The sequence below is a fragment of the Nomascus leucogenys genome, chromosome 17 (genome assembly GCF_006542625.1).
Source record: "Nomascus leucogenys isolate Asia chromosome 17, Asia_NLE_v1, whole genome shotgun sequence".
NCBI classification, from domain to species: domain Eukaryota; kingdom Metazoa; phylum Chordata; class Mammalia; order Primates; family Hylobatidae; genus Nomascus; species Nomascus leucogenys.
Genome location: NC_044397.1, coordinates 8928295 through 8944156, shown reverse-complemented (window position 1 = coordinate 8944156; position 15862 = coordinate 8928295). Strand labels below are relative to the sequence as shown.

Sequence of the window (15862 nt, the reverse complement as noted above, 5' to 3'; positions counted from 1 at the left end):
AGGCTCACTGCCTAGGGGAGATTAAGAGGAGGGCACTCCCCACCCGTCTCCCAGGCCCCAGCACCACATCCTACAGAACCAGCTTCAGGTCAACTTGAAGCAGTAACCTGAAGGCAAAGATGGTTTTCCCCTAAAACATGAAGTCCTTTCACTTCTAAACCTAACAGTAGGCCTCCTTAATAGATGTTTCCGGTGCCTAACTTACGAAACCACCATTATAAACCATTTCATGTGGAAATTAGTTTTCTGAAATGCTAGAATCTTGTAGTGATGATCTTTAAAGATTGGGTTTATTATTATTTTTCTAGAATTGACAGAATTGTGACAAGCCCTTTTCTAATACCAGTGCTCTTGTGTGTAAGACATTGTTCCCTTCTAAAATATTTTGATTATTCAGATCTCATATATTTGTTTCTCCCACAGCTTTTAGCTATAAAGGAAAGCACTAAGCAATTATTGAGGACTTTAATGAATGGGTACTTCTTCACCTCATTTTTATTCAGACCTTGTTCTTGGATAGTACAATGTTTATTAAGGGAATAATCCGAACACTTTTCTTTAAAGGTGCTGATTGAAGGTTGTTAATTTTTGTTAAAATGCACACTGCTTATAATCTTCACAAAATGCAAGGGTTAAGTGCCATGATGTGCATTTGTAATAAAAAGTGACTCTTTAAAAGCAACATATAGTTAACAAAACTCACAAATTGGACAGTAACAACCAGACAGCCCAGCCCAGCCCAGCCCTGCCCAGCCCAGCAATTGTTAAAAGTCTCACCTGCCTGGCTCTTCTTACTGAGAGTGGAAGGCCAGAGGCAGAAGTCAGAGGTGGCAGTGTCATCATCTGTAAAATGAGGGGGATGAGCTCTAAGTTCCCTTCCAGCTCTAATGTTCTATGACTATGAATTCCAAGAGAGAAGGAGAAGCAACAGCCTTAGGGGAGGGGTAGACAGAGAGGTTCCCATCCCTCACTAGTATTTCCCAGAGTCTGCAGGCCCATAAGCAGAGGGTAAAAGCTAGTGAGCAGCTTCTAAGGCCAGAAGCAAACACTTTCAAGATGAAGAACCAAAACTGACATAGCCCAGGCAGTCACTCTCTGCTTTTTATAAATTCTTCCATCCTCAACTAGCCTCTACCTATTCCTCCCAAAAGTGAAATTCTGACAAGCTTAAGTTTAAAAATGTGGAAGCAGCGATTATGACAGAATCAGAAATGGGAGCAGATGCTCCATAACATCTCCCCCGCCCAATGCTTGTGCCCTGCCTCGTACAATACAGAGGCCAAATGGAGGCCACAGATGTTCCTCAGGCAGCCTCTGCATTGCAGGGCATCCAGGTGACCTTGAGCTGGCAGAACTAACAGTGATGGGCAGGGCACTTCCGTATGCATTAAGTTCAATATTTAGATCATATAAGAAAAACCAGAATAATGTGAACAGCATGTATCAGAAAGAAGTCGCACTTAAAATGCCAATGTGTGCCCCCTGCAGAAGTATGGAGTTCACACCGATAGACATGTTAATGTAAAAACTGCTTCTCAGGTGTATTTGTACTTACAATACACTGTAGTAATAGTTACAATTCCGTATGGTTTCACTTATTTTGATGCAGAAGCCTCATTAAAACTCTTTATATGGGGCCCTGGCAGTAAACTCCAATATGGTTTTGAATTTACCCCTCCCCGCTCCTTCCTCTCAATTTACCTGATACATTTTGCTGATGTTTTTATTGCCCATCACATGCCAGGATCACTGTACCTTTTTGGTTTATAGATGCTAGCTAACACAAAATGACATTCGTTTTTCAATTAACAAGCTCTGGTTATGGTTTATAGAAAACAATGCAACAAATTTCCTCTAGGTTTACAGTACTTTAACCAATCACTTCTAGGCATTTGAGTCTTAATGTCTTGAGAATGAACTCTTTCTTGACAAAGAGCGCTAATGTTGACTTGAAAGGGATTATAGGATGATTTTTCAACTTACAAACTACAGAATTTTCTGGAATTTGCTTAGTCATTTTATGTTACCAAGAAATGTTCCTGAAACATATTGCAACATGTTCTGTAGGAAGACATAGTAACAATTTGCTCTAGTACCATATCAGATCACTTATAAAATAATCATGATAGGGTGGTGGGAGAAATCCTAAACTTAAAAGAAAGACTATAAACTCCTTCCCAATCTTCAATTTTTTAAATAATAATGGTTACAGAAGCAAATAATATCATTAAATTTTCTTTCATTGAATAAGGTTGTATCTATGCTTCTAATGTCTGTTTTGTACATGAACTCAGGTTGTCTTTTAGAACCCCTTCTTGGGCTATTTTGACATTGTATCCTAAACTAGTCATCCTTGTGTCACCAACCACATTGTAGCCACAAACTTACCAACATAGAACTGGATGTTACATCAACTAAAGTGAGCAAAATATAAATTTGACGTATTAAGAGTCCATATTATGAAGGCCTAGAGTTCTAAAAGCAGTGCAACCCCCAATCTGATTTTATAAATATAAAACCAAAGCTCAGCCACTCCCCCAGTGATATGCCTGGTACCCTCAGAGCTCCCAAGAGCCAGTTTAAAACTCATGACTACAACTTACTGGATAGATAAAGCCAAAGGTGGTTTGGGGACCTTTTTAAAATAGCAAGGAACGGCTTGCACAAGTCCATTCTTTTTGCTGTTATCCATGTTATCTCCTCCATATACAAAGTACATTCGGCTATTAGGCTTTGCTGAACAGTGGAGAAGTTGAGAGTGCTACAGCCAACACTAGATCACTTGGTGCTAAGAATTTCAAAATGCTATGTGCCTACATCTTCCCAGGGGACTGCCAAGAATTACCAGAAGCCCAAGGTAATCATCATGCGTTTTCCTGAGGGGCTGGTTTTACTCAACTTGGGGAAAATAATACACTATACAATAAACATGAATATGATGTGGAGGAGAATGCAACATTTATGTGAAATTTTAGATAAATAAAAAATGACTTCAACAAAATTTTGCACTTGTAAAGCTTTAGGCTATGCCCCGAGATCCCCTAAGGTACTTAAATACTCCTTTATGCTGGTTGAGGAACTCTGATGGAAAAGTCTAAACTCTTAATTTACTGCTTAGGTAACGCAAATCTAACCCCTGTTTGACAAATAGGAAAGCTGGTATCTAGAGAAAGGAAGCCATTTACTCAATATCATAAAATCACAGCCACAGCTAGACAGACCTCTTTGACTTCTAACAAAGGATAAGTGATCTTAGTTAGCCTTAAGGAATTTGGTTAACATGATCACAGGTCTATCTACATACACACACACACCTGCTATCTTAGAAGTTGATTTGCCTAAATGAAAAATACTCAAAATATCTCAAAATACTTAAATTGACCCTTCTACTGCCTAAGTGTTGCCCCAGTGAGAGTTCCTATCTTTGGGATATTATTAATAACTCTTTTAGGCCTTGTTGATCTAATCTGCTAAATAATGGGCAATCAGTTTAGTTGCTCAGGGCAACATGTGAATGAGACCAAGGTCAAGGGTACGATCCCCTTAGGACCTGCTGGCTTCCTACAGATGCATTTCATTCCAAAACTGCTGTCTACACCCCTAGCCAAAGCCAAACAGCTTGCAAACAAATGTAGCTGTCATAAAAAGAGCTGCAAGAACTCTGCTCATTAAAATAGTAACAGCAGCGGCAGCAGCAATTTTTCACATCCTAATATATACAGGGAAGAATATATTAATAAAATTTCCATGGAGCACAAATAAAAATAAAATCACTAATAAAAATAAAAACATCTTGCCCCTCCTCCCAAGGTCTATGAGGGAAAAGGAAATGGCCTCTCTTTACCCAACTAGGTTTCTTGGTCTTCTTGGGTCTTCAAGTGGAAAGTGTGTGAAACCAAGATAAGGGGGAATCAAACAGAATGTCTGATCTTCAATTTTCAGGGCCTGGAATCCTCCCTGTGGCATCTTTCACACACTGCTTTCCAATGCTGCTTATCCTGAGTCACGTTTGGCTCCCACTGAGAGTGAGCTGTGGAGGGTAGAGAAGTGTCTGATACTTCTTTGCCTCCCCTTCAGAACTTCATAACAGTCACACCTGTGTTTGACATTTGTAGGCCTTGACCACGACCTTTACTTTAACATACATTTTCTCATTGACTAGGCCCCCATTAAATATGGTTGGTTGATGGAAAATGGGCAAGGAGATCTCCAGAACAAAAAAGAAATTGGAATTTGAGCAAAATAACAGACTGGGTACTTGCCATTGGGGCTGTCAGCTGGGAAACCCCATGCCCCATGTCCTCTTGGCCTCTGTGCAGTACATTCACACATCCCAGCAGAGCAGGCAGGTCAGGGCAGAAAAAAAGAAGGGGGGCTTGAATCCAGACTGAACATATGCTGGCATATTCAGAGTCCTCTGCCCACTTTATGTGAGGGGATAAAGGTACAGAATGAAAAGCCATTGTACTGCTCAGCAATGAGGTGTTAACTTCAAAGCTTCATTGGGGCCTTTTAAATGGTAGGAGTTATTGCTTCAACAAATCTCAAATAAATCCCAAGGACGTTTTATTAACCCCTCTCAGAGTTCTTTCTACTGGAACATGTAATACACAAGACCTATGTCGAGCTGCTCTCCCCTGGTAACCAAGAATCTTCTCCCCCTTTTAAACGTTTTGGCTGCCCCCTTCCCAACAGCTCTATTATTTAATTTCCTATTTTACTTCTGTTCCAATAGCATTTATTTTCTGTATCACTCTTTTGGACCCTTACTCACTCCCTTATTGAATTATTAGCTGTTTCTTAGTCTGTTTTCTCCAACTATAAAGTCAGCTTTGGATGGTAAAGAATATGTTTTCCTCTCATATCCCTCTTGGAACCTAGTACATTGTAAGAGGCTAAAATGAAAAAAAAAATGTGGGTGCATGGTTGGAGGGATAAATGAATACATAAATGGTCTAAGGATTGGGAACTCTGTACAATAACTCTGTACAGTTTTAACACAAAAGAAAAAAATATGAAAAGCATTGAGCAATGTTGACATCAAACCTAAAATGTAATTCAAATACATTCCATACCTATAAAACCTTGTAAAACTCTCTTTAAAGAGCATTCAAAGCTATTCCCAAGCATTATTGCATCACTTGACCTCACATTGCAGACAGGAGCCCCCAAAACAGCAGTTGACACTAGTAAACGGACACCTCTGCTTTGTTACCACTGTTATTTCCTCTTCACTCCCAGCACCTGTCCTGCCTCGAGCCAGTATCTGGGTGTAGATCCACACTAGGGAGCCCTGGGGAGACTAGATGAAGGGGAAAGAGGGCCAGGCCAGAAACCCATGGCCTGCTGTTAGGTAAGCATACTCGTCCTTCCTCATGATCCTGGGTTAATCGCTGCCACTAAGATCATAATCTTTATTTGGAGTGAGTAGTTTAAAGGAACAGAGAGTGAAACTAGCATCTTGTTTGAATTTTTTTAGACTAGTATACAGAAGCAGAAGTCAGAGTCATCAGGAATCATAGATGAGTCCTATAGATGAGTTTTATAGACATGGAAACCTGCAGGCATGGTAGATCTGAGCGGCAACACGAGACTCCGACATGGTTCTCCGTCCCAGCTCCAGCATTCTATTCTACCTCTGCACCCTGACAGAGCATGCAGGGTGCAGAGGAAAACATAGAGGGTCTGCCTTGAGCTTCCTAAGATCTGCATTCTATGAAAACACACATGAAAAGGGAAATTCTTCCACTTACTGCCTTTTTAAGTCACACAGGCAGCAGGGCCTTAAAACAAGAGTGTATTACCCCTTACTCAAGCATAGGCCAGCCACCTTTCAAAAAGCATATCTGAGCAATTCTGTAATGAAGGGGTGAAAAGGAAGGAGGCTATGGGCTTATTCAGAGTCCTCTGCCCTATTTCAAAGTCATATCCCACTGCTCCTAAGCATGGCCCCTCTTCCTGGTGGAGTGATATATACTCAGGACACTCACGGGAGCTTTGCCCATGCTCTCCCCAGCACCCATGGCTTTCTCTCTTCTCTCTGCCAGACCAAAGTAAGCAAGCTCTGTCTTCAAAGCTCGCCACTACACAAGGATTTCCTGGGCATACAAATTCTTACCCTAATATTTCATTTACCAAACTAACCTTGGACATTTATGTAGGTAAATCTTACTGCTGCACACATTCCTAAGTATTATCATTGGTTTTAGATAAGAATTTTCATTTTCCAACTAAAGAGGAAGCAAATTAAGAGGAAGATCCTACCTAATATATAGTATGGTGCTGAGAAGACAGATGCTTCAAAAAATTTTGCTAAGCAGATGAATTACTACCAAAGTCTCAAGCAGGCAAACACGACAGAGGTAGAAATGCTATATAAACATTATCCAAAAGTCAAATGTAGACTATATGCAAAATATTACTTTGCATTTTCCACACTGAGGTTCTAAGGGACCAATTTTCTAAATTTCCCGGAATTTCTCCCCTCACACTAAAAAATGACCAACTATCCATCACTAACTTAGTTTTACTTTTCATTTCATTAGATAATAATTACGAAAATATACCATATATAGAAGACATGGAATGGATCATGCTGATGGAGAAGAAACCAGCAAAATGAGATTGTAAAATCATTTTAAGATAATGAAAGGACCAGCAAACTCCATTTGATTGCAAAAGAGAGGGAAAGTACCTCTACTATCCAGTCTAAATATTTGTTTTCTGTGTTGTAATGAATTGTACTTTTCCACTGCATGCTCACAAATTCTGAAAGAACTAGCTGATCCTAAGGCTAAGAAAGTATGTTATGCTGAAGGAAAAAGAGAGAGAGAAAGAGAGAAAAAAAAAACAAAACCTGGCAATTTTCAGAAAATTCAGCCATTCCTTAAACCCACCCAAATTTTGAGGATATTGTTGGAAGAATATATTTCCTTTTATAAAGGGAAAGGGGGCAGGCAGTAGATGTGTGAGTGAGTGTGTATGCATACAGGGAGGGAGAGTAAGGGAAGGAACGAGCCAAAGATGGAGGGGGAGAGAAAAGGGAGGAAAAATGAGAGAGATCTTCCTGCTAGGCCTTGATTAAGAACTTTTTAAATCCTAGGAAGGGTGGATAGTCTTTGAAACCAGATCCGCTGCAGGAAGGAGGCCAGCACCCAGGACACCGTGTCTTTCAGAAGGGGCCACCCACGGTGCCGTGGCGGTCATGTGACTGCCCTGTCACATCCTGAAGCCATTTCCAGCCCATGCACACGTCTGTGCTCCCATTTAGAGAGGATGGGATATATTGGGAACACATATGGAAACACTTTCAGAGAATCAGTTTCCATGAAATTCATAATGAGCCAAGTGGCTTCAGATGTGGTTGCGTTCCTCCGATTAGCCAGCAAAAAAAAAAAGGAAAAAAGGAGGAAAAAAGGGACAAATCCACCCTTTCAGACCTTATTTCAGTTTCAGAAAAATTAAAAACCACTAATGACTTATGGCTACCAAAACATGGAGCCACAATTAGGAGAGAAGGAACTAGGAAAATGAGGGAGAGAGGTTTAAAAGTGATAGCCTTTCCCTCCTAAAAATAACAGCTTCAATATCGGTAATCTTATCTTAAATCAGAGAGAGCCTTTCCTGCGATGGTATCTGCCTGGAGTGGCATAATTAATTTTCTGACATCCTGGCAGAAGGTTGTACACATGTGCAAACGAGGCGGTGGGAGGTGGCAGGGAGATGGCGAGCGAGGCAGAGGCTACAAGACCAACTCTTATTTGATAACATATGTGGTCAATTAAGATTATTTTTAAAATTGCAAACTAAATGATAAATTGTTCCTAAGTAAATCTTTCAAAAAAGCCAGAATTCAGACAGGACAGCCTGGTATTTTCCTGTGGCCTGTGCTAGTGGTAACTTGGTCTATATTAAAAGCAGAAATTTATGAACTGGTTGAGATGTTATATATTAGACACCAAAGCCTAACTGATAGGAAGGCATGAAATACAAGAAGTGGACAAATGGAGAAGGGTTTTTAAAGAGGGACATTTAACTGATATTAGTAAGTTAAAACATTATTTTTGTATTAAAACAAAAACATACATATTCTAAAATAAAATTCACCTACATTCTAAGATAAAACAAGAGACTTGAAAAGATTGTCTTTGGGGACTTGGGGTTGTTTTGGGTTACGCCAGCAGATCGGGGAGAGCAGGGATAGTGAAGGAGCCCTTGAGTTTCCTCTGCCCTTTGAGGCGCTCCCGTGGAAAAATCTGTGCAGCGTTTCTTTCAGGCTTGGTAGCAAGCCTGAAGCCCTGGTGCAGGAATGTTCTGACTTGAAGCTGCTTGATGATGGGCTGGGAATTAGAACTGCCTATTGCTTAACAGACTAGTTAGTTGCTTTTCTCTAACCATATGAATCCTATAAGTGATGGAATAGCCACAGCATTCCATGGTGTTAGCAAAAATTGACTAAGAGGAAAGAGTGGCTAACCAAACAGCTGGGATGCCACGGCTCAGATCTGCAGAAGTACTCGATCAAAGCACTCCCACTGCCATTTTGTCATTAAATCCTCTGTAAGGTAGCAATGCCACTGACTATACTTCATGAATGGCAAACTCAAGCTCAAAGAAAGTGATTTCATCGAAGTTACAGATCAGTACATGGTGGCCCAAGACCTGGCCCCAGACTTGTGGGGGCTTTGCTGCCACCGTCTCCCCTAACGTGCAGGGATTCCGGGTCATTTTCATGTGAATCTAGCAGCCTGGCCATGGCTACCTGGAGGGTAATGATGAAAAGTGTTCTGACCAATTATCACTGACAGCCCTGGGATGGAGGTGGAATGGGAGGCAGATGCATGCACTTACTAGCCATGCTTGACCCAGCCCCAGAATTCTGATATTGTCTTTACCACTGGTGTTCTGAATGATATGAAGCAAATCATGTTTTATATTCCTTAGGTAAACTCATTGCATGAGACTCTTGTAAGCAGGAATTGGTAACAGTACACAGCAAATAGCAAACATTTCCATCCTAAAAGGGCATTCCTCCTTACCCACACCATTTGAACTAGTAGAGCCAGAAAAGAAGGAAACCAAAAAGATTGGGTCTCCAAGCTAGAAAATACATAAATTGAGAATCAAAATCTTGAAATTCATGATTAACCTCACACACCCAGCTGCAGGTCCAGCCAAACTCTTCCGTAAAAAAACCATAACTGAGAAGAGAGATGCTGGTTGAGGTAGGAAAAGACTATGAAATGAATCATCACCACAAAGTCCAATGTTTTCAGATAGAGTTTGAAGAGTTCTGGTCGGACTCTGCTTCTTAAAGTAGGACTCAAGCTGCTCCTTTAAATCTAAAACCAACCCAATCTAAGACTACACCTGTAACTGAGACTAGCACTGGTCCAGGAGAGATGCCAGGGAAAAGAAAGGGTCCACTGCAGGCAGCAGCTGTTTTCAAGGCCGAATCACACAAAACCTGACAAGCTGGGGGCACTATTTTTTTCCAATACAATTTCCCAAAATAGATCTCGAAAGGCTTGGTCCCCAGGTGTGGTCCAACAGCCCTGAGGCCATCCTGGGCCTTAAAGCACGTGGCTCAAATTGCCTGATGCCCCTAGACCTAGGACGTGAACCAGATTACCAAGTGCTGTTCAGTCTCTATAATTCAGCTCCAAAAGATACAGCTGCCCCAGGCCTAACGCAATCCATATTAATCTAGGATCAAAGCCACAGGCTTCAGCCTCAAACTGTATCCTGTGAGGACCTATGCTTATTTTTGCCCTTTCTCCCTCTACAGTCAGATGCAGCCACTTACCTGTGCCCCACCGGAGGCCTGGGCTGACCATGCCCTGGGAGGGGTTCTTGCCCCAGGAGGAAATACATAAGGGGCTTCCAGGTTGTGACAGAAGCTGGCTTTATATTCAAGGTTCACTTTCTGTGTTGCATCTTCTGCTTGGGTGGTTTAGCTGGCTTCCTGAATCTTTATCTTGTTTGACTCTCTGGTTCCTTGGGATTTCCTTGTTCATGTCTGCCTACCTGTTCTGTGACTTCAGTCAGGCTTTTTCGCTCAGGTGTGTGTGTGTTTCTAGACTCTGTGTTAAGGGCACACAAACATTTGCAAGAGCAACGATCTTGTCCCAACTTACCTTTCCAGTCTTGTCTCTCGTTTTACTTCCATGAACTCTACAATCCAGTCATACCAGACCCTTTTCCATCTTCTGTGCTACCCACCTTCCTGCCTGGGTTTACATTGGCCCCTTCGCCCTTAGTATCCCACTAGTCCCCTACCCTATCTCAGCTCCTTAAAATTCTAAGCAGCCTTTAATATCAACCTCACAGTCCCCCTCTGCTGTGAAGCTTCTTCATATATTCTTGCTTTAGCCCACAGTAACCTCCCCTTCCTCTCTGCAGGCAATTAGTTATTCATTTGTATCTTTCTTTTTTTTTTTTTTTTTTTTTGAGATGGAGTCTCACTCTGTTGCCCAGGCTGGAGCGCAGTGGCACAATCTCGGCTCACTGCAAGCTCCGCCTCCCGGGTTCATGCTATTTTCCTGCTTCAGCCTCCCCAGTAGCTGGGACTACAGGCGCCCGCCACCACGCCCAGCTAATTCTTTGTATTTTTAGTAGAGATGGGGTTTCACCGTGTTAGCCCGGATGGTCTCTATCTCCTGACCTTGTGATCTGCCCGCCTCGGCCACCCAAAGTGCTGGGATTACAGGCATGAGCCATCGCCCCCAGCCCATTTGTATCTTTCTTATAAGTATGCTGGGGAAGCAACAATCACGCGATCACCTCTATAGCCTTTTTTTTAAAATTTAACTTTTAAGTTCAAGGGTACATGTGCAGGTTTGTTACACAGATAAACTTGTGACTCGGAGGTTTGTTGTACAGATTATTTCATCGTCCAGGTATTAAGCCTAGCACCCATTAGTTATTTATCCTGATCCTCTCCCTCCTCCCAGCCTCCACCGTCCAATAGACCCCAGTGTGCGCCGTTCCCCTCTCTGTGTCCGTGTGTTCTTATCATTCAGGCTCCCACATACAAGAACGTGCAGCGGTATTTGGTTTTCTGTTCCTGCATTAGTTTGCTAAGGATAATGGCCTCCAGCTCCATCCATCTTCCTGCAAAGGACATGATCTTGTTCTTTTTTATGGCTGTGTTCAACTAGCCTTTAAACTGCTTAAAAATGGGAATGCTGTCCTATTTATCTTTAAACACACCATGGCCCCTCTCACAGTTACATACAAAAAGTATTTAAATGTGTGTCTAAGGGAAAAATGATGGCAATAGCAGATTTGACCTAAATCCTTGTCTTTCACTGAAATTTGTGTGTGTCATCTGCCTTCTGCCTATACATCTTCAACCAACTGCCTTTCCTACTTACTCTACCTGTGTTTACCTGAAAGGGTTCAGGTTAGTTGCAGAGCCACGGCTCTGCCCTGACTACCAGTTAGTTCTGCGGTGCGTCTCTTGCTCTCCTCTGTTCCCTGGTTTGCCCCCTTTATCCTATGAACAAAAACTGATTCTGATTTTTTTCAGTCCCAGCAAACCATCAGGTCCCACATCAAACTACCTCTCAAAAATCATCATGAAATGATAAGGTAACATCTCAGATTTTGCTTTTTAAGTTTTCACTGTTTTTACATACATTTGGTTTTACCTTCACAAAGAGGCTGAGAGGTAGGCAGGATAGGCACCGATTGATAAGGAAGCTTCATCAGAGAAAGAAGGCACCATCTTGAGGACACAACTCATTAGTGCAGAGCTGAAGTGAACGCGTTGGGTTTCCAATTTGTGTCCTTTTTCCCCCAGTAGAGGTGCCTCATTAGCATCTACTACTTTTCATCCAAATAGAAGTCTCAACAGGAGGTCTGGGTGTGGTGGCTCAGGCCTGTAATCCCAGCACTTTGGGAGGCCCAGGTAGGCAGATCACTTGAGGCCAGGAGTTTGAGACCATCCTGACCAATATGGTGAAACCCCATCTCTACTAAAAATACAAAAATTAGCCAGGCGTGGTGGCGGGCACCTGTAGTGCCAGCTACTCGGGAGGCTGAGGCATGAGAATCACTTGAATCCAGGAGGCGGAGGTTGCAGTGAGCCGAGATCAAGCCACTGCACTCCAGCCTGGATGACACAGCGAGACTCTGTCTCAAAAAAAAAAAAAAAGAAAAAGAAAAAAAAATTCTCAACAGGGGAAAGGATGGTATTTCTTTAAAAACAGGGCACATTTCAATTGATATTTTTAAAGCGATGACTGGTATGCCTTCTCGCATTGGATGTTTATATCCAGTGATATCAGGAACCAAACTACTACCTTTTATTTAACTGAAAAACTGACTTTGCAAAGAATTTCTTTCTCTTTGTTGTTAGGATTTAGCCTAAAACCATGTACAAGAGTCTTCCTGCTATCCTGAGACAATGCTCCTTATGTAACTTCCGAATCCAAATGTAGCGTTGTAGTAACTCGTTCCTCTGAAAGTCTCAGCGTTTTTCCACTCAAGCCCTGCACACAGAATTAACTCAAAACTTCTGCAAGAAAAACGTCCCTTTTAGAGTTTGATTTGGCATCAGTTTCAAAGAGCTGTTTGTATATTTTAGAATATGTAGAATTTTCCTTTGATTGAAAACTCTCTTTTAACAATGGACAAGAGATGATTTCTCTTCTGAGTGATTTAAACAAAAACAAACACATCTTAGTTACATAGAGCCTTGTTCTCAAAGTGGTCTTTCTGAAAGAAATCAAACTCTACAGATTGTTAAGCATTTGGCAAAAGCCTTCAAACAGCCAAAGCCAAATAGCGAAATTTTCCTTGTTGTAGGAGATAAACAAATATTAGAGCAAATTTTTTAAAAAATAGAACCTCCTTTCACTTTCTACTCTGCTCGATAACATTCCCCTCTCAACACACACACACACCCCTTCAGAGGGGTTTCATCTTCAATGTTTATTCCTGGTGCTATAGTAATAAACTCGCCACAAATGGACATTTTCAACATCTGTTTGTGGCTGTTCCCAGACATCTTGTATTTCTTTGGGACATGAAGCCCTCTGTCTCCCAAGTGCAAACAGACACACCTAATTATGTATTAAGGTGTCTGAGAGGAGCTACTTGTTTTGATGACAGTAAAAAAAAAAAAAAAAAAAAAAAAAAAAAAAGAAGAGCCCGGTCTGCTTAGCTCGCTGTGGGATGTGGGACAAACACACAGTAGCCCAGTAGTAGCTCCTCAAACAGTGGAAGTTCTCTGCCTGCCAAGCACAAAGTCCAAGTCCTATTTTTCTCAGCCTGAGAATCATGTCCACTGAGTCCACTCCAGATGTGGACCAAAACAGCTGCCACAGATGCAGGGCCACATCTATTTAATCTTTTCATAAGGACTAATTTTCGGGTGAAAAGAGGAAAGGTGCACAGGAGGAAGAGGTCATTGGGGGTTCATTTTTTTTTCTTCTTCAGGTCACAATGGCCATGGATAGCAATTTTAATACAATGTCAGTAGCCTATGAGAAGTGTAGCAGGATAAAATAATTCTAGAGTGTTGGACTAGTAACTGGAGATGTGGGTTCTGGTCACAGTGCTGTCCCTGCCTCGCAGGGTGATCACAGTGGAGTCCCTTTCCCTCCCTGACCCACACATTCCTTGTCAGTAAAAAGAGGGGCAGGGACGAAATCATCTCTGTGGGTTTCCCTGCTCTAAAATTCTGATCCTGCTACATATTGGACAAGTCTGAGAATTCCAAAAATACCTTCAAAAATTCTACTAGAAACAGCGTTCCTGTAAAGAATGGTCCCCATTCATTAAAAAGCAGTACTAGTTTTCGAAATGAGGTAACAAATCTATACATTCAATGTGCAAAAAAAAAAAACCCAGATTTTCTATGTACAAAATGTCAATTCAAAAATTTAGGATCTTTTCTAAAAATTAAAAAAAAGTAATTGTTAACAACAGTTCCCAACACAGGCCAAAAGAAAATGGGAACACTACTAACTTTTTAAGAAAGTCTTTCATCCTTAAATTTAGCAGTAAAGGAGGTTAAAACTAACACTTCAGGCTCCCATATTCGATGAGAGATATCATGTGAGCTATTACTCTTTCTTTTCTGTTCTAGATTATTTAAGCAAATTGATCTGAATTATCTAAAGTTAAAATAAATGATTTTTTGTATCAACCTTTCCAGCTCTTGCAGGGTAGAATATATTGTGCATAATTTAAGTAGCTTTAAATTTCCTTGCCCCACATATAAAACCATATATTTTGAGTTTTTTTTTTTTTAGACGGAATCTCGCTCTGTTGCCAGACTGGAGTGCAGTGACGCCATCTCAGCTCACCACAGCCTCTGTCTCCTGGGTTCAAGCGATTCTCCTGCCTCAGCCTCCCGAGTAGCTGGGACTACAGGTGTGCACCACCACGCATGGCTAATTTTTGTATTTTTAGTAGAGACACGGTTTCACCATGTTGGCCAGGATGGTCTCGATCTCTTGACCTTGTGATCTGCCCGCCTCAGCCTCCCAAAGTGATGGGATTACAGGCGTGAGCCACCGTGCCTGGCCTATTTTGAGGTTTTAAGATTTCATTAATGTGTACATTTTTAATTTCTAGAATAAAATTTATGTTTACAAAATTGGTAGATTTTTCCACTGTTATTTCTGGTTAGGGATTTGGTCCATTTTACTTTATTTTGGGTTCTCTGATCTGCATCAAACCATGAATTTTGGCTACTTAGTAAGGATTAATGGTGTTATCCAGGTGTGGGCTGGAAAGACCAGTGATACAAATATTCCTCTTAGGATGATACCCAACAGGCCTTTGTAGCAAAGTCCGATTCTGATATGGAGACTCCTAAAGCAACGCAGAGTAGGTAAAAGCATATTATGTGGAGCTAAAAGACCTGGAATTGAGTTTTCACTCTCTATCCCTTTCACTTGATGACCCTGAACAAATCTCTAAATGTCTCTGAGCCCTAATTTCCTGCTGGCAAACTACTGAGTATAATAGTATTGATACTCCAATGCGTTGTGATGATTAAATGAAATAATGTCTATGAAAGTGCTTTCTATAGTTGTAAAGCACTATCTAAGTATTATTAATACTAAGTCTTGCTATGCATTTATTTTTACTCTCATCTTTGGACTTAGTTGCGAAAATTCTTCCCATCTTCCCCTGCACTTAATTTGTCTGAGGTTCTAACATGATGTTCTTTATCTGTGAGCTTTAAGTACTTTCTGCATCAGAAAGGAGCTATTACAGAGGACCCGATCGTCCTGCTTCTTTTTAATTCCCTCACTCTGGAGTTCGTGAAGGAGAGCAGTAGAAGAGTTCAAGGTGCCCTCCTAAGATGCCTCCTCCTTCCTGGGGGAGTCCTCAGTTTGTCGGTACATATTGTTTCACATGCCCAAGTTTCCACTTCTCTTGGATGACCAGCAGCATCCTCTGGAGACAGCAGCTTGATAAGCTGCCAGAGTACACTGTCATCTAACTGCATTGGGCCATGGGCCTCTTCATATGCAATATGATACTGTGGGGGAATGCAACAAGCCTAACTCACAGATTGTACTTATACCAATCTCTTTGTTCTTCCCGTTTCCCTCAATGTTAACCTGTTTGTTACACTTGTTGGAACTTACTTGCCACATTTTTAGATAACTGAAGGGATTTACATCCAATTCGCCTTCTATATAACCTAAAGTGGTACTGCTTATTTGATTTTAATAAACTTTTACAAAGATTGTTTTCAAACTTCTAACTAGACATTCTATAATTTGCAGTTTGAGATTTAACCTTTTTATTAAAATGGTGGTAGGAAGATCCCTGGGAGGGGTTCACTTTGGAGAAATAGTTTTTCTCTCTTAGGTACCAGGGAATGTGGTAAAGTGCA

The 15862-nt window shown here is 41.3% G+C and overlaps 1 protein-coding gene across 6 annotated transcripts in view; it reads right to left on the bottom strand.

Moving 5' to 3' along the window:
- Positions 1 to 15862, bottom strand: part of RUNX2 (RUNX family transcription factor 2) — a 225183-nt gene that overhangs the window by 5027 nt on the left and 204294 nt on the right. For 2 of the 6 annotated variants that reach the window (XM_030797565.1, XM_030797564.1), the window contains one exon: positions 778 to 843. The exons of the other annotated variants lie outside the window; for them this stretch is intronic. In XM_030797565.1, coding sequence (XP_030653425.1) covers positions 778 to 843 — 66 coding nt within the window. The remainder of the gene's footprint in view (positions 1 to 777; positions 844 to 15862) is intronic. 6 annotated transcript variants of the gene reach the window in all.